Consider the following 19,427-nt stretch of genomic DNA (forward strand, 5'->3'; position numbering starts at 1 on the left):
AAGTACAGGGGAAGATCTGTGAACAAGGAAGATCCATTAACACAATTAAAAGCTAGTGTCTACATTAAGTGACTGACTGGGTTATAATTGGAAATTTTATCTTCAAACCCACTGACCCAGTCTCTACCTCTCACCTTCCATTCCCTATCTTCCCACCTCTGCCTCTATTCTGTCTCCACTACTCCATCGCATTTTTAAAAAATGAATATTTACTGTCAGATTTATGTAATAGAGTGTACACCCCTCAAGCTAAATTTGAAAAAAGGCAAAATGAAGGCTGTGTCCTGTTGGTGTCAGTGGCTTTCCAAACACAAAAGTTTCTTCAGTCTTAAAATAAGGTAAGTATCATGTTCTTTCTGGCGGGTAGATGCCAGAAAAAGGCAACTGGATCCTTAAGCTAAAGAGGCTATTAGGTTCTATTTTCAACAGAGTAAGGTAAATCTTAAAGCAGAAACAAGAAAGCACCAGCCTTTGGCTTACGTTCTCCCACATGAAGAATAAGAGGTGATGGTATCCTTCCTCATCTGTACTCAAAGCGGAAAAACAGCAGAAATATCTTAAATATGTATGACAAAGGGGCAATTCCACTGGTGCACTCCTTCTTGTTTTGCTTCTAGGGATCTGTCCCACTCCTAATCATCTTACCCTGTTAGCACCATCTGACATTTTCATCATCTTAGCATTATTAAATACAACAGGTCTAAGGTTACAACTATAAAAAATACCAACAATTTCCCAACTCCATCCATAATGCACACCAAAGTTCAGATAAGAAGAACAAAAACTCACCGTTATCTTTATTTTCTTTCAAAAACACATTAACAGCGTGTTTGAATTTAAAAATAGTCTCATCATCAGGCACTTGATGCCCAACTGTAAAAATTTTTAAGTAAGGAATAGTTTCTGGCAAATCCTATAAAGCAAAACCATACAAGATGTGTATTATTTCATTTGCAGAGAAAGAATTAAAGAGTAATTAGGAGACCCAGAATATAAGCCAAGAGATTATGATAAACTTAATATGCCAATATCAGAATATGCAATTCTGATAAAAGAGCCATTTCTTCCAACACTGCTTCAACCAGGAAGTATCACTTATTTTAAATAAAACTACACCATAGTCAATATCCAAAACTGAAAGCAAATTCCATGTGAATGAATGCATATTTAACTATAAATTATATGAACAGATCCATTTAATATTTTACAATTCAAGGGCCAGTGCCTGCATAAAGCAGCTACGATTTAAGTAGAAGAGTAGAATAGAGTCAGAAGAACTTGGATTTGAATTGAGCGATGGAGGGAATTCCAGGCACTGTTGAGAACTGATATTCTTGGGTGGGAGAAAAGCAGATATAGACAGATACAGACAAAAGACAGACGAGGCTATATGAAAATCATTTTAACCATCCGAAAGTGTATCATTCGGTGGCATTACATTCCCAGTATTGTGTAACTATCACCATTGCCTATACACAAATGTTTCCATCATGCCCAACAAAAAGACTCTTAACCATTAAACCATAATTCTGTTTTTTCCCCACCACCTAGATCCTTTAGTCTGTTTTCTGTCTCTGTGAATTTGTCTATTCTAGGTACTTTATACAAGTGGAATCACATATGTGTCCATCTGTGTCTGGTTTATTTCACTAAGCATGATTTTTAAGGCTCATCCATATTGTAGCATATATTCAATTTATTCTTTTTTTAGCTGAATAATATTCCATTGTGTGCATATACTATGTTTTGTGTATCCATTCACGTATTGATGGACACATGGGTTGTTTCCACCTTTTGGCCATTTGACAAATGCTGCTGTTAATACTGGTGTACAAGTATTTGTTTAAATCCTTGCTTTCAGTTCTTTTAGAACTGAAGTTCTGAGTTTAAATGGAGGGTATCAGCATGAACTTATGATGCATCTTACATTACAAACAAACGTATTTCCTAGCACTGTCAACAGAAAGAGACAGGAAACAATGAGCCTAGAAGCACTGAGCACCTCTAGCACTCAGACTATAATCTCTAAATATCATTCCCACCAAAAGGAATCAAAAGCTCCTTGGGAAAATGGCTGAGTTCAGGGTGGGGCAGGAAATGTACAAGATAAGGCTAGAATTTTTCTTCACATAAACAGCAAAAAAAGAGTGATCAAAGGTTACTAGGTTGTGTCAAAAGGACTCAGGAGACACTCTAAGAAGCTCCAACTCTCCAAAGACAGGGACTCATTTTGTGCTTCAATTTAAAAAAAAGAGAAAACTAAATTTAAGTTTTAAGTCATCCTTTGTTGAGCCTGTTTTATCTTCTGTAAAATTATGTATTAATTGTAACCATTTCTCCTCTGAGTTTAGCACAGAAAAAGCACTCAACAGAAGATGTTAGTACAACTGCTACTTCATCAGCACGGGATTGTTGAGTGGATTAGATAAGCTAATACATGTAAAAGTACCTGTTTTTTTTTTTTTTTTTTTTTGAGATGGAGTCTTGCTCTGACGCCCAGGCTGTTATGCAGTGGCACAATCTTGGCTCATTGCAACCTCAGCTTCCTGGGTACAAGCAATTCTCCTGCCTCAGCCTCCCTAATAGATGGGATTACAGGTGTGTGCCAGCACACCCGGCTAATTTTTTTTGCATTTTTAACAGAGACAGGGTTCACCACATTGGCCAAGCTGGTCTCGAACTCCTGACCTCAGGTGATCTATCCACCTCGGCCTCCTAAAGTGCTGGAATTACAAAAGTGAGCCACCACACCCAGCCAAAAGTACTTTTTAAATGGCAGACTGCTGTACAAATATTAACTAACATTAGATGTTATTGTTTCCAAAAGCCATGGAATTGGTCAGAAGAAGGATCACTCCTTCACACCAACATGCTAAATGGGGCAAACAGAATATATGAATCTTTGTATTGTATCAACACATACTGGAAAAGAAATCATAAACTTAGAGAACTGTCTTTTACCATGATGCTTACACATGCGCAAGCAACTGCTTAAAATAAGTGCTAAGACATATTGCATATTCTTTTCTTTCCTCAGGCCACTGCTAGTATTAGTAAGTTTACTTCATTTTCAAAATATAGATTATGGAAGCTTATAGAATTTCTTAGGCACACACACAGCCTATTGCCAAATATTTTAGTTCATTTCATGTCTTCAATTTCATTTTAGACAGTAATTAAAAACATGTAATTAAGGAAATCACTTGGTTCTCTTTTAACCTTATTACCCATCAGAGAAGGCCAGGCTTCACATTAGCACAAGATTACTGAATTATTACTGAATTACTATAAATTATTTTTGTATCAGAATAAAGAACTTTTCAATTAAGGGTTCCACTTACCTCTGGTTTATAATAACGTTGAGTATATGTTAAATCAATAATCAGTCCAAGTTCTTCATTTTGTTCTCACATTTTGTTAAAAAGATCCAAAGGGGAAAAGCATTCTTCTGGAGCAAGTTTCTTTTCAAAACTCTGTCAGAGAGAATGAAATCAGAGCAAATACATGCTTAAAATCCTGTATTACATTAGGCGTTTATTCAAGTCCTGTGATGCTAACATACAATGAGATTCAAAGGTAAGTTTCCATTCTCCTGGAATGTAGAATCTTTTCTTCCAGAGTGATCACAAAGAAAAAAATAAGCCCACTTTGATATATTTATTTTTGTATTTGTTTTATGTTAGTCTCCTAATCAGACTGTAGACTCTCAGATTTTATTCACCACTGTATCTCCAGCTCCAAGTGGACTGCCGATCATATTTGGTGCTTATCAATATTTCTTTTTTTTTTTAAATAGGGTGTTGCTGTGTCATCTAGGCTGGAGTGCAATGGCACAAATATGGCTCATTGTAGCCTCCACCCCTGGATTCAAGCAATCCTCCCACCCCAGCCTCCCAAGTAGCTGGGACTATAGGCATGAACCACCATGCCTGGATTTTTTTTTTTTGAGATAGGGTTGGCTGGATGCAGTGGCTCATGCCTGTAATCCCAACACTTTCAGAGGCCAAGGTGGGTGGATCACGAGGTCAAGAGATCAAGACCATCCTGGCCAACATGGTGAAATCCTGTCTCTACTAAAAAAAAAAATACAAAAAATTAGCCTTGTGTGGTGGCATGTGCCTGTAGTCCCAGCTACTAGGGAGGCTGAGGCAGGAGAATTGCTTGAACCTGGGAGGTAGAAGTTGCAGTGAGCTGAGATCGTGCCACTGCATGCCAGCCTGGCAACAGAGCCAGATTCTGTCTAAAAAAAAAAAAAAAACCAACGAGATAGGGTCTTGTCATTTTGCCCAGGCTCATGTCAAACTCCTGAGCTCAAGCAATCCTGTCTCAGACTCACAAATAAATATTTCTTACATGTCTACATATATGAAGGATGGCCTTCATTGCTAAATATTCTTTTACGTATTTGGCTTATTTTTGAACTTTGTGCTCTGTTACATCGATCTGTCTGGCTATTCAGGTGCCAGCAACGTACTTTTTGAAAAATACACTAGTTTTCAGAGCAGTTTTAGGTTCACAGCAAAACTGAGCCAAAAACACAGACACTTCTCATATGTACTTTCCCTCTCCCACCCCACCCAGACTCCCCCACTATCCACATTCCATACCAGTGTGGTCCATTTGTTACAACTGAAGAACCAATTCTGACACACCATTATCACCAAAGACTAGAGTTTAGGTATGCATGATTCATTCTGTGTTGTGCATTACATGTACATATTATGTTATGCATGTTTTGCCACAAAAAAAATGAAAGAACTAAGTTCAAGTTTTGATTATCTCTTTTTATGAGCCTGCTTCATTATCTATAAAATTATTTATTAGTTGTAACCATCTATCCTCTGAGCTAGTGCAGGATAAGCACTCAAGAAGAGATATTAGTACTACTGCTACTTCATCAGCACAGGATTGTTGTGAAATATGTTACCATATATGAAACCCTTTTATGGGTTTTGATCTATCTATAATGACATGTTTCTACCCTTACAGTATCATACAAAATAGTTTCACCTCCCTAAAAACTCCATGTACCTCAAACAACACCTTTTTTTTTTTTTTTTTTGAGACAGGGTCTTGCTCTGTGGCCCAGGCTGGAGTGCAGGGGCATGATCATGGCCCACTGCAGGCTTGACCTCCTGGGCTCAATCGATCCTCCCACCTCAGCCTCTTGAGCAGCAGGGACCACAAGCATGCACCACCATGCCCAGTTAATTTTTGTATTTTTTGTAATCAGGGTTTCACAATGTTGCCCAGGCTGGTCTAAAACTTCTGGACTCAAGTGATCCACCCACCTTGGCCTCCCAAAGTACTGGGATTACAAACATGATCCACCGGGCCTGGCCTGAAATGATTCACTTTTAAGCCCAGACATGCAGAGAAGCTGACACAGCAGTTGAAAAAGGAAATCTGATCTATGAGTCACAAATTAAGTAAATTCCCAAAACATTTCAAGTGGGCTTCTCCTGATACTAACCTGAGCAATGCTGGGGAAGTTTAATAAGACACAGAATCTAGAAAACAGTATTTCTCTTCACCGTCTCATCTTTTTTTTTTGTTTGTTTTTGTTTTGTTTGTTTGGTTCTTTACTTGGAACCTTCTCATCTTTTTTATGGCTGTCAAAAGCTGTCCCCTCCTATCCCTCCTATTCTTTTCCTACTTCAAAAAAATAAAAAATAAAAACACAATCTTGAGATTTTCCACACTGAAACCCTGACCTTGATGATCCAGGGCATATTTTTTACTGTGACTATGGGAGGAAAAGAGGCCCACTGACATTCAGTGGGTAAGGGTTACAAATTCTAGACAGCTTGCCAAATTCAGAACAGTCCTACAAATGTGTTCCACATCCTGAATGGCTTTTGAATGCCCTATTCAACATTAATATAGATACTAAGCTGTTCATATTTAGCTTGGCCTTAGAACCTCACTCCACTTCACAAATAATCACAAATTATTTTTTGTACAATTTAAATATATATTTAATTTTCCAGAATAATAATCACCTTATCAACCAAGTGAAGAGTATACTTTGTTTTGTTTGGAAATCCATTATAGAAAATCCTACCACTGAGGCAGTATCAGCCACCTAGATCAGTCTACATTTGTAGTTCTTGAATTCAAGGCACAGGCAACTATTACCCTATGTCTTTTAATGCAGTCATGTCCAAACATTCATATATTGAAATATGTATTACTTTATTAAAAATTACTTTTATTTTATTCATTATATTATAGTTAGGGTGTGAACTGGCATTTTTCTTTAAAATATGGAAGCAGGTTGTATGTACCTATGAACTTCATCTCAGGATACTAAAGGGGTCATTACAAAGTATTTGCTATAAAAAGAGAATATGGAATGTGATAGAGCTGAGAACAGCGTTCTGCATGGTGAATTTAGATGTCTGAAAGAATACCGAATTAACTTTTGCTTACCTACTGCAAAGGAACTTTAAAAGCAATGAAACGAGTCTCAGGCATCCGCTGGCCAATTGGGAGATAGTCTTTCCACCTATTAGATACATTTTTTGTTAGCCAAATTGTATGTTAGCCTTGTCTCCTTGCACAGAATAAGACTTCTTGAAAATGGGAATCACAGCCCACATAACATGTCCTCTCTTCTGTCTGCTTTGCATTTCACCACTCCACTTATTCAACCCCACCAAGTAACGACCTATACTGTCTTTCTCTCCTGTTTCCCATCATGAAAATGGAAACACGGCAACAAAACAGCACAAAGTTATCATCAAATAAGGCCTATATAAAAAAGAGATACCCAGAATTTCTATATCCCTGATAAAACTTAGCCCAGTACCAGATACTAAAGTGCCATTAATACAAACATATTCACTGAAATAATTCAAATTCAATATTTCACTTCATGGTTTTAGTTTTCATACAACTGATGCCATCAAGTTCAATTACTACAAAACCTCAAGTTCATAGTTCAAGAGAAAACCTGCTAGAAGAGGGACTGTGAACTTCACTTAATAATGTAAGAATTACAGTGAAAAGCAGCATGAGTTAGAATTAATGGCCATGAGCGGTGGCTCACGCCTCGAGGCGGGCAGACCACCTGAGGTTGGAAGTTCAAGACCAGCTTGACCAATACAGAGAAACCCATCTCTACTAATAATACCAAAAAAAAAAAAAAAAAAATTAAGCCAGGTATGGTGGCACATGCCTGTAATCCCAGCTATTCAGGAGGCTGAGGCAGGAGAAACACTTGAACCTGGGAGGCAGAGGTTGCAGTGAGCCGAGATCGTACCATTGCACTCCAGCCTGGGCAACAAGAGCAGAACTCTGCCTCAAAAAAAAAAAAAAAAAAAAAAAATTAACTAGGGTTAATTCTGTATATTTGAAGCACAGAAAGGGAGGACAAGCAAGAGTGGCAAGAGATGGGGCTGGAGAAGGAGAGGGGATCCCAGATCATGCACAGCCTCATACTATAGACAAAAAGGAGTTCATTTTTACTCTTAAAAAAATTTTTTTTTAAATTTTATTTATTGATTTTGAGACAGAGTCCCACTCTGTTGCCTGGCTGGAGTGCAGTGGCACGATCTCTGCTCACTACAACCTCCACCTCCTAGTTTAAGCCATTCTTGTGCCTCAGCATCCCAAGTAGCTAGGATTACAGGCACCCGCCACCACGCTTAGCTAATTTTTTTAATTTTTAGTAGAGGCAAGGTTTCTCCATGTTGGCTAAGCTGGTCTTGAATTCCTGACCTCAACTGATCAAGCCCACCTCAGCCTCCCAAAGTGTGGGGATTACAGGTGTGAGCCACCATGCCCAGCCCTTTTTTACTCTTAAAACAATGTTAAGAGCAATGCTTATGAGCAATTTTCCAATTCCAATTCTAATTCAATTTTTAGTAATTACCTGTTAAAAAGATTTCTTCTTGGCCAGGTGCAGTGGCTCATGCCTGTATTCCCAGAATTTTGGAAGGCAGAGGCAGGTGAATCGCTTAAGACCAGGAGTTCAAGAACAGCCTAGGCAACATGGCGAAACCCTACCTCTACAAAAAAAAAAAAATATAGAAAATATAAAAATTAGCTGAGCATGGTGGTGCATGCCTGTAGTCTCAGCTACCAGGAAGGCTGAGGTGGAAGAACTGAATGAGACTGGGAGGCTGAGTTGCAGTGAGCTGTGATTGTGCCACTGCACTCTAGCTTTGGTGACACAGCAAGACCCTGTCTCAAAAAAAAAAAAAAAAAAAGATTTGTTGTTGTTGTTGTTGTTGTGAAGAACAGTTTGGGCCAGGTGCGGCGGCTCACACTTGCAATGTCAGCACTTTGGGAGGCCCACAGGAGCAGATCACCTGAGGTCAGGAGTTACAGACAAGCCTGACCCACATGGTGAAACCCCGTCTCCACTAAAAATACAAAAAAGTTAGCTGGGTGTGGTGGCAGACACCTATTATCCCATCAACTTGGGAGTCTGAGGTAGGAGAATTGCTTGAACTGGGGAGGTGGAGCTTGGGGTGAGCCGAGATCAGGCCATTGCACTCCAGCCTGAGGGACAAGAGCAAAACTCTGTCTCAAAACAAAAAAAACCCAAAAAACAAAAAACCCCACAACGGACTGGAAGAAAAAAAACAGGCGATGCAGTAATTAGAACCCAATTGCAATAGGTCAGGCAAGACCTCTATTGGGGGCTGACAGAAGGTGACAGTCAAAAGATAGGACATAATATAAAGAGGATTTATTGAGGTATGAAATGGTGGAGGATGGTCTCAAGGAGTAAAAACAGTTCACTGCACATACGTGCAAAGTCTCAAAATTAATCATTTGTACGTATAAAGGAACAACTCTCCAATGAGGACTATTAGGACCTAACAGCGTATGCTCTTCGTGATTTCTGCAAACAATACAAACCAACTTTCCATGTGTGATCTCAGGGCGCTACTACTGGCTTCCTAACTCAAATCATTACACTTTCCATGCCAAGTAACAAGGAATTGAGGAGGTTCGATTTTGGGAATTAAGGAGTGTCCCCAAAAGTAACAGTCCCGCCTTAAAGCAATCCTTTCGTATTTTACCTAAGAGCAATGGCCAGAACCTCGCTTTTACAAGAATAAGGAGAAATCACAGGACATCACAGACATTGCCCCTTTCAGCTACAGTGGCTGGCGAAGAGGGTCAAAGCCTCAAAGCAAGGGGCAGACAAGCCAAGCTTGTGAGACGCAGAGACCATAAAAGGTGAAGCCCACACCCAGAAGCCATGAGCTGGAAAGGCCATGCCAAGGGACCGAGACATATTACCTTTCAGGGATGTGGTTTCTGCTCTTCTTCTTGGACAAGGAGCATCCAGGAAAGGAGCTTCCACTGCGGGGATGATACCATTGGCTCATGTGGGCCCCAAGAAGCCACCCACCCAATAAGTCGGCCAAAATCGCCAGTCTAGCACCCTCAGTGCCAGGATAAGACCCTAGACCGAAAGAGACTTGGAAGCCATCCACGCAGTGCTCCGGCATCTCGCTATTAGGCATGTTGGTCATGATGACATAATCACACAGGCTTACTAAGAGGCTTGATTTGTACTCAAGACTTTGGTGGCTTCAGCGCCCTCTTTAGCCAGAGGCTGGTAGCACAGGCCAATGAGGTCATGTATGCACCCTTCAGAATTCAAACAGTGTTAACAGTGTGGCACAGGGAAGTCCCTCTGTCCCTGCCCCGTACCTCCTCCAAGCACCCCTCCCTGTCCTTGTGTGTTCTTCTAGATATTTACAAGTGCTTACACTTACATTTTGCATATTGTGTATATTTACTTTCACATATATGTATGTCCTCTATTTTTATACAAAAGGAGCAACTAAACATTCTGTAATTTATCTCAAACACTGATTTTCCCAGTCAATTTATGCATACTTACATTCTATTTTTTAGTGGCTATAGGGAATTTATTGGATTATGAGTAACATAATTAAAATGCCGTAATGTATTCAGCCAGTTCAATGTTAATGGACCTTTTGTTGTTTTCAGGTTCTTTTGAAATCTTGTTACAGACAATGCTGCAATGTGAACATCCTTATACACATATACAGCTATATCTAAATTCCTAGTAGAATGTCTAGAATGAAATGCATACAAACTTAAAATTTTGAAAGATACTTTCTAATTACCCTTGAAAAATAATATACAAACATCTGTTCCCATCACAGCCAAACTTCTATTGGGTTCTATAACATAGCAGGTATCATGCTAGAAGTGGACAGAATGTATTTAGGTTTCAGCAAGTACCAAAAACAACTGAGAGTGGAGCTCAAGTCCAAGGTTTCCACACAGTCTCAAGCATAAAGATCTGTACCTGTTAGAAAAACGTTGAATTCTGCTACAAGTGGAACAGCAAAGGACAGCATGTCGTATAGCAGCTCTGAAAATAGAATAGTAAATTCCAGATTAAACTGTAAGGAATTAGGATTACTGATTTTTAAAAGTAAATTTTACCTTTTAGTTTCTATTTTATGGAAGTATCTAACATATATTTTTAGTAATCTTTGCAACCATTTTAGAGTTGGCTGAACCGAGGATCAGAAAGGTCAGAGTTATTGAATAAATGAATGTTTATACAGCTAGGCCACTAGCTTTATTAACACTTTTGAGACAGCAATATTCCAACCAGTTTTAAATAAATAAACATTTACAATTCTGAAAATTTCCACATCATTAAAAATGTCAATATTCATAAATTGTTAACTGGAGAAAGAAAAAGACATGTTAGCTGAACACAGCAAACTTACCACAGTGCCTTTTTCACAGATCCCTCTTTGATTTCCTCTGCAAACCTATCAGGCCAAGACAGTTCATGATGTTTCAAAATAAACAACCATTACAAGAAAAACATGCAGTATGTCTTACAATGTTGTATTCCTTAAAAATATGACAAGGAAAAAACATGTAGAAAACCAGGACATTCAAAAGCAATCTAAAGGCCGGGCATGGTAGCTCACACATATAATCCCAGCACTTTGGGAGGCTGAGGTGGGCAGATCACCTAAGGTCATGAGTTTGAGACCAGTCTGGTCAACATGGTGAAACCCTATCTCTACTAAAAATACAAAAATTAGTCAGGCATGGTGGCAGGCGCCTGTAATCCCAGCTACTCAGGAGGCTGAGGCAGGAGAATCACTTGAACCCAGGAGGTACAGGCTCCAGTGAGCAGAGATCATGCCACTGCACTCCAGCCTGGGAGACAAGCATGAAACGCTGTCTCAAAAATAAATAAATAAATAAAAATAAAAAAATTAAAGCAATCTACATTCTATAGACATACTAATGAATGACATAAATGAAGCAATATGACACAAAACAAAATGGAAAAATACATTATGATTATTTTCTTCAGTGTACAAAAGTTATGGAAGTTTCTGGACTATCTAGCTACATAAAAAATACTGAATTGTCTGTTCTGTTAATACAAAATAAGTGTGTGTAATTGGTTCTCACAGAAACCAAAAAATCCACACAAATCTCTTTGTTCCCTCACCTGGCCTCTTTCCTATTCTCCACTAAATTCAACTCTTCATTTTGCCTGGCCCTTGCACCCAAGCATGGCCAACAGGGAATTCTAAAGCCCAAGATTGCATAGTGTCTGTTTGCAAGGGAGAGGAGGCTGTAAGTAACTGCCACATTGGATCCCCTCATGTGAGAAGAAAGAAAGTACCCTGAATGCCTCTCCCATACAAAAGAGCAGGATGGCGGGATGTCTGTGTGGCCCAAGGAGCCAGAGGTAGCAAACTATAGGCAAAAGAATTGTGAATAAAGGCTAGAAGAGAGAAGGTCTGCAGTCAGTCTTGTCTTCTACCTCTCTGGTGTTTGCTTCTCATGAGCAGAGTCCATTTTCCAAATGCCACAACACTGAAAAGAATACGCCTGCTCTGGAAGTTGACAGGAAGTCATATCCACGAGTGTAAAAATGCAAGATCAAGGCTTGGCCCAGAAACAATGCCTAAAATCAAGGGGAAAAAAGAAGAGCAGAAGAGAGATCCAAGTCCAACCTGGCCCAGCCTGGGCCAGCCCAAGGAAAGTAGGATTCAAGGAGAAGAAATTAAAAGAGAGGAGCTTTGGACCACATCATTTCCTACAAGGGGCAGTCAACGAAGTTAGCTCTTCAGCCAAGGTACAAAAGAGGGCTCTTTAATCTCTTCGTTTGGCCCTTAAAAGCAGCAGTAAATTCATTAATCAGATTCACTGAAATGCTTTTAGAACAACTGTAATTGCTCAGCTTAGATGTCCCTTTCCTTTCTCCACGGGGATACTGTGCATGTACTATACAATTAAAAATGTTTAATATTATGTACTATGAAATATGACATATAAGATACAAATATTAGTCAATGATATTAGTGAACATGTATAAGAAACACTGAGATGAACACTGTTTCAGCTTTCCTACCACCTCTGCCAGCCAATCCCATCTTCTTGGGAACCTGGCCTCCCTATTGGCTATCGCACACCTTTCAACTGCCTGCTTTGTGACATCATTCTCTCACCAAGCCTATCACCACCCGGTAGAATCTTGGGGTAGCCTATAAATTTGCATCATCGCAGGTGGCCAGTGACCAGTGTGATCAGTAGCCTTCATACTGGACACATGCACTCTTTGGCTTCAGCCACCCAGACATCCACTAGGATTGTCTCTTCATCCCTTGCATCTACAGTTGATGTTTCTTCTTCTCTGACCATGTCAGGTAAAGAGAGAAATTTTCTTGACAGTTTTTCATTCGACTTCTTTCCCCCTAACTTTAGATTTCTTTACCCCTATAGTCCCCAAAAAGCTTGGAATAACAGGGAATGTATTCAAGTAGAAATCTAGAGACCTCATTTCAGTTTTGGCTTTGACATTTACTAGCTGTGTGACTTTAGAGGACTCTTTTATTCTCTCACAAAATCTATTTCCTTATCTGTTACATTAGGATAATAGATTGGTTATTCCCTCTGGCCCCTTTCTTTTCTAATGCTGAGTCTTAAAGGGCACATGTACAGAAAATGAAATCAGACACTTTTTGAGGGTGTTTGTTTCAACAGAAACAGAGAGAAAACCTAAGTGGTGTAGAAAACTAGCAACATATTCTGTGGTGGTTCATGTGTAATAGTTTCCCTTCACTAATATTTCAACTTCACTATTTTAAATTTAGTGATGTTTTACATATTCAGCCAGGCACAGTGGCTCACACCTGTAATCTCAGCACTTTGGGAGGCCATCTCCCTCAATAATATTTCAACTTTACTATTTTATATTTAGTGATGTGTAGTGATGATTTTAATATTCAGCTGGGCATGGTAGCTCCCACCTGTAATCTCAGTGCTTTGGGAGGCCGAGATGGGAGAATCACTTGAGCCTAGGAGTTCGAGACCAGTCTGGGCAACATGGCAAGACCCCGTCTCTACAAATTAAAAAAAAAAAATTGGCCAGGTGTGGAGGCATGCCAGGTACTCAGAAGGCTGAGGTGGGAGGATGAGTTAACTGTTTGAGCCCAGGAGGTTGAGGCTGCAGTGAGCCATGTTCACACCACTGGACTTCAGCCTGTGTGACAAGGCCAGACTCTGTCTCAAACAAATAAACAAACAAACAAAAGTAATATTCACGCTCTGGAGATTCCTCTCTGAACTAGATGGAAAGAGAAAATGAAGAGTACTGGGTTATAAGGAGGCAGATATTCTAGGGTAAGGAATTTGGGATTTTAAATGAAAGCAGAAAGACCGGGTCACCTACACTTACCCTTGGGATATGCTCTGGAGAATTACACAATGATTTCAAGAGAAAACACTATACTTTAAATTTTAGAAGAAAAGCAGAAAGACAACAGAGTGAAATCTATTCAGAATAGGGCAAAATGAAGTTGGTTCTAGCAAACGCTTAGATCAATAAACTAGGAAGGAAACAGGCTAGAATAGAGTATCCCTAGAAAAAGCAGCTTATCAGAAGTCACATTCAGCTGTTTTTTTCTGTTGCCCTTTTCAACATAGATGACACTTGACAGTTTTTAATATAAACATTTTAGAAATGTGTTTTAGAAATGATGCTTCCAGGCTGAGCACGGTGGCTCACCTTGTAATTCCAGTATTTTGGGAGGCCGAGGCAGGCAGATCACTTGATGTCAGGAGTTCGAGACCAGCCTGGCAAACATGGTGAAACACTGTCTCTATTAAAAATACAAAAAATTAGCCATGTGCAGTGGTGGGCACCTATAATCCCAGCTACTCGGGAGGCTGAGGCATGAGAATTGCTGGAGCCCAGGAGGCAGAGGTTGCAGTTAGCCGAGGTCAAGTCACTGCACTCCAGCCTTGATGACAGAGTCTTACTCTGTCAAAAAAGAAACAAACAAACACACACACACACAACCATTTCTTCTGAAACCATCAGGTAGTATTTTGACTTAGGATAAAAAGCCAGGCTTGAAGAGGGCAAAGAACGACGCTTCAGATTTACCAATGGCCTGGGTTAAAGGTAAATGCTAGGAAATGTCACATGACTTGTAGAAGCAAAATGTGACAGTAAGGATTATAAAAGTAATAGCTGTACTATATACTCATAGGCCAAAATTGCCATATTAAAAGTTCTATTTCTCCTGGTTTCTGGTCTACGCTCAGAGAAAGGAGTCCTGGCAAAGAAGTCATGGTAATGATATTAACATCATGGTAAAACTTAAACAGGTCAATCTGACCTCTCTTAGCCTCAGTTACTCATAAAATGAAAATGTTAGAACTTCTCTAAGGACCTCACAGTTCTAAAATGCTCCAATTCTAGGAAGTAGTTATGAGTCAACACTCGTCCAGATTCAAGGGAAAGATAGGCAAGGGAGAAGGTTGCTTCTAGCCTAGGAAATAACGTACGAACTCAGACCACTTGGGTCTTCTGCACATCTGTGCCCATACTGGACACAAAGGCAGTTCATCGGAAGAGGACCAAGCTGCTTCAGCACTCATGGTCGTCATAAAGTGTTTGACTTTGGTATCTTAGTGAGTATCAGTATTAGAGGCTTCCTGATGGCAACAACCTTAAGATAATGCTGTTCTTCAAATAATATGAAATTTTCTCAATCTCACCAGTTTGTTCATCTCTCTCTTCTTTCCTACAGAAGATTTCCAAAATGCTTGTTTACTTGGAACTGCAAATTCTCTGCAGCTCTCTCTTCCTGTGGTGAGCAATGCGGCTTCCTTAACAGGAAACATCTCCAACTTCTCCAGAACCTCTGCTCCAGCTGTTAGCTCAGCATGGCTACTGCCATCAGTCTCTGGCACCTCTTTCCAGCCACTCACGGGCAGTGCCTACCTTTACCAACATTCTGGCACAACTATGTTGTCTGGGGTTAGTGGCCAGAGCCATAGCTCTACTTCAGCTGCCTCCTACCCAGGCGTTTTTGAGTGGGACATTACAGTAAGCACAGCAAAGAAGTCATCCTCACTCAGGGACTTCACTGTGACTGCCATTGACCAGAACACAGCTGTCTCTTCCATGTCTATGACAGCCCAGCATGATAAAACTTCAGATGCCAATATTATAGTCCCTCTGTATCCAACACTATCTGCCAGCCTTGTTCAGGGGACACAATCTCAAATTCCTAATCAGCAGGGCCATAGCCTGTTACTTCCCTACGAGAAAGAAAGCCAGGTCTACTATTATAATCCAGGCACACTGGGGCCTCAACTATCTGGAGAACTTAGCCCCTTGCTGCAATCCTATGGCTCTGTGTCATATACAGGAAATAGGGCCTCTGCCCATCAACCAGAAATGGTGATGGTGCTAAAGAAGGTTCAGCCCACAAATGTTCTACCAACAGTCTCCACTTCTGCGATGTTTCACTCTGTGTCTGCTCAACCCATCACAGAAACCAGTTTTCAAGGTGAGTACAATCAACAAGAAAGGAGAACAATAAATACAGCACTGAAAGGGAGGGTCAAATCTATAGCCGAGTGGTAAGTCCACGGATAGGCAGAATTTAAGTCCTGAGACTTCAACCACTATTTTTGGGCACTGCTCTCCATTTTCAGAGTCTATCTAAGAACACCTTCCAAGGGGGAAAGTGGAACAATATAATGGCCATATATGCCATATTTAAGAGAGTCGCAAGAGATACCACACTTTTTAGGGCCCTGGCCGATCAGTTCCCCTGCACCAGACACTGTAACTTCCTTCTTTAATCTATTACTTTAGTCTCCTTGGAAGGCACTCCAGAAGTCTTATCTTGGCAGTGACCTTCTGATTTTCCTTAACTTACAGTAGGATTTAAGACCTTTTGTGCAGAGATCCTCTCCAAAACAAACAGGTTCAGAGTCTGTGCTTGCTTATGTATTTCATGAGGAAGGGCTCCACTCTCTTCCCAAGTCCATGGTGTAAAGGGTTACCCTATATGAGAATGTGAGGCTTTATAAAACATCGCCTATTTAAAAATCACTTTCACTTTTTATTTGGCTTACAACAACCCTATGAAATTCAAAGAAAGCCAAGAAACAATCATACCAAATGATAACCAGTAAGAGAAAATTCACTGCCTATCCCCGAATACAGGGTCTTGTCCATGGTCTTGAAGAAGAGCTAGTAGAAATGCCTTACCCATGTTAGAAAGATAACTGATTGCTGCATTGGTGTGTAGGGGGAGCATCACACTTACCAGAGATTGACTTCTTCCTCGATTCCTTTGTAGTGATGGAAACTTCCCTGGGGATGGATACTTCCCTGGGATTGCAATCTCCAAGCCAGACATTTTGTCTGGCACAAACTTCAGAATTCTCCAAGTCCTGCAGTAGCAGAAATACCCAGTTATTACTTGAGAGTAATCCATCACCTGAGCTTGGGGACATTTCAATGATAGCTCCAGTCCAGGGTCCAACTAATCTCTTGACAGTGTTTCCAGCTCCAAGCCAGGACAAAACCAAGAATAAGGATTTGGATGAGATTAAAACCAAGCTTTCAAAGCCTCTAGATGCCTACCAGTTCCCAACAGAAAATCAAGATCCTTCACTGCTTCCTTTAGAAATCCCTGATACACACCAGCTTCTGTCCTGCATTGATCCTCTTGGCCAAGAGGAGCAGCCTGGTTCCGAAAATGCCAGTCTGAGAAAGAACAGCCTGAGTCTTGAGGGCCAAGGGATACTTGAAAATGGGATTGAGTCTAGCAGTGATCCTGCAGACATCACTGCATTGGTAGAGGATACTCACCTCCCCTCGATCTTCAGTTCCTTACAAGATCTTGACCAACCCCAAAGTCCCTCCATCTTCAGTTCCTTACAAGATCTTGACCAACCCAAAAGTCCCTCAGCAAAGAAAGCCAAAGATCCCAGTGCCATCAAGGTAAATCAGGTGCAGGAAAACTCAAGTGTCAGAAAGGGCCACTCTGATGAAGTCAGGAAGAACAAGCATAAAGTTGCCGAGCCTATCCAGGGTGCTCCCAAGGCCAAAATCCAGCCAAAGAACCCAGAGAGCCTATTAGAGGGAGAAGTGGCTGTTTGCAGTGCCACCGCCAGTGACAGCACTTCTGTGAACAAGGGCAAGCATTCTAGCAACAAACCTCACAAAGCCGCATCCAGCAGGAGCAGCACAACTAAGAGGCATGGGAAGGAGAAGACCAAAAGGAGCAGAGAGAACAGCTCCAAGAAATCTGAAGGCAGTAAGGAGTCAGGGACCAAAGTCGAGGTAGAAGAGAAGCAAGCCATTCCCAATAGAAAGCGCAAGAAAAATCAACCTGAGCTTAGCCAAGAGACCTTGAAAAAGCCACGAAGCTCCCTAGGCATGCGCATGCTAGAGTCTGTGCAAGTTTTCCATGCACTGGGGAAAAAGACCGACAAGAAAACTGAATTCTCTTCCTCCCGGACTCTGGGAAGCTCAAGCAACACCCAGAACCCCCGGCCATTCTCAGCTTTCCAACCATGGCTGGATGCCCAACGTGAGGGGAAAGGCCTTGGAGAAAACTCAACTCAAGGCAAAGAAACTGGATGTAGTGCTGAAAAAGAGTGTCTGTCTCCATCCCAGTATGAGATGCCACCACCTGAGAAGATCAAGTTGGTACCTTTGCCCTTTCTGACCCTGGACAAACCTCAAGCTCGACCTGTTTCTCGGCGGCCACACCCTCCGGCCTCACATAGGCCTGCTGTGGCTTGCCCTGCTCGACCTGGTTCTACTAACTCAGCTCAGTCGACTGCAGTCGATCCATTCCAACCAGCTTCTACCAACACATCTTTGACAGGTCCTGCCAGACAAGCTCAGCCAATTTCGACCAATGCAACCCAACCCAGTTCAGCCAACCCTAACCAGCCTCCTACTGCCTCTCGGTCTGCTGCTTCCAGGCCAGCACCCTACAAAACATCATCTTGCTCTTCTCCCCAGCGGGAGCCTGTTTCCACTGCTGTGACCAATCTCCAGTCACTGCCCAGGCCTCAGAATCAATTTCTAATCCAAGACTTCAGCTTACAACGCAGGCCGTGGAGGGCACCTGACATTTCTGGGCCAGTACTGTCAACGCCCATCACAAAAGAGCAAAGGCCAGAGCGTGAGGCCATGAAGAGGAAGGCTCAGCAAGAGCGTGAGAATGCTGCCAAATACACCTCTTTGGGGAAACTGCAGTTCTTCATCCAAAGGGAAAAAGATATGGAAATTTCTCAATACTACAGCTACAGAATCTAAGAGCTGCTGAGACTGTTGGCTTTACTTTGGATACCAGCTGGTTTTCCAAATAAATAGATACTAATTTATTCATTCCAATAATATATTTTTAAAACTTAATAAAGAAATCTAATAGAATTAATAGATAAGTAATAAAGAGGCTTTTGAGCTTTGAGATGCTGTTGACTGTGGGTTTTCTTTTTGGGGGTTGTATCAAAGGCTGCCTTAGAAGGAATTATGGCTGTGCACGGTGGCTCATGCCTGTAATCCCAGCACTTTGGGAGACCAAGGTGGGTGGATCACCTGAGGTCAGGAGTTGGAGACCAGCCTGGCCAACATGGCAAAACCCATCTCTACTAAAAATACAAAATACTGGCTGGTTGTGGTGGTGGCTTCCTGTAATCCCAGCTTCTCGAGAGGCTGAGGCAGGAGAATTGCTTCAATCTGGGAGGTGGAGGTTGCAGTGAACCAAGATCACACCACTACATTCCAGCCTGAACAACAGTGCAAAACTCCATCTCAGAAAAATAAAATAAAATAAAATAAAAACAAGAAGAAACTAAAAGATGGATGGTAGGAGAATAGACAGAAGAACTGAGGAAAGAGGAAGGAACGTGGTCCAGGACTAAGAAGGTCAAAAGGGGAGAGATTTCATGGGCTTATACAAAGAATCAGAAATGGGGGAAATGGCAGAAGTAAGATGCAGAATCTGAGGTTAGGACTAAAGGAATAAAATTTGGATAGAAGTTGAAGATGGCAGAAGATAAGGCTGAGTAGACCAAAAGAAATGTACAAAATCTCCCATGGATGATAGCCTTATGTCTCCTGG

At 41.1% G+C, this 19,427-nt stretch overlaps 1 protein-coding gene and 1 long non-coding RNA gene across 5 annotated transcripts in view; one reads left to right on the top strand and one right to left on the bottom strand.

Annotated features, from left to right (window-relative positions):
- Positions 1-763: 763 nt before the first annotated feature.
- Positions 764-19,427, bottom strand: part of LOC110568305 (uncharacterized) — a 30,523-nt gene continuing 11,859 nt past the window's right edge. For 2 of the 4 annotated variants that reach the window (XR_010343215.1, XR_010343213.1), the window contains 6 exons: positions 16,611-16,737; positions 10,304-10,369; positions 9,259-9,321; positions 6,433-6,508; positions 3,342-3,473; positions 764-913 (listed from right to left, as the gene is read on the bottom strand). This is a non-coding gene — a long non-coding RNA (uncharacterized LOC110568305). Of the gene's footprint in view, positions 914-3,341; positions 3,474-6,432; positions 6,509-7,180; positions 7,300-9,258; positions 9,322-10,303; positions 10,370-16,610; positions 16,738-19,427 lie in introns of all 4 variants that reach the window. The other 2 variants (XR_010343216.1, XR_010343214.1) reach the window with 2 other exon arrangements.
- On the top strand, positions 12,590-18,619 carry LOC135275606 (uncharacterized protein C2orf78-like). The gene is made up of 3 exons (XM_064377812.1): positions 12,590-12,686; positions 15,078-15,842; positions 16,644-18,619. Exons 1-3 carry the CDS (start codon positions 12,590-12,592, stop codon positions 18,617-18,619), a joined length of 2,838 nt encoding a protein of 945 aa, XP_064233882.1.

This window comes from Aotus nancymaae, unplaced genomic scaffold (assembly GCF_030222135.1).
Source record: "Aotus nancymaae isolate 86718 unplaced genomic scaffold, 86718_ANA_hifiasm-v0.15.2.pri h1tg000017l, whole genome shotgun sequence".
Taxonomy (NCBI): Eukaryota; Metazoa; Chordata; class Mammalia; order Primates; family Aotidae; genus Aotus; species Aotus nancymaae.

Bases quoted from the DNA above. Each gene is read 5' to 3' on its own strand.
- LOC135275606 (XM_064377812.1), top strand. From the start codon at position 12,590: ATGCACTCTTTGGCTTCAGCCACCCAGACATCCACTAGGATTGTCTCT. The intron at 12,687-15,077 runs GTAAAGAGAGAA...TCTTTCCTACAG, and splicing joins TTCTTCTCTGACCATGTCAG to AAGATTTCCAAAATGCTTGT. The intron at 15,843-16,643 runs GTGAGTACAATC...ATTCCTTTGTAG, and splicing joins CACAGAAACCAGTTTTCAAG to TGATGGAAACTTCCCTGGGG.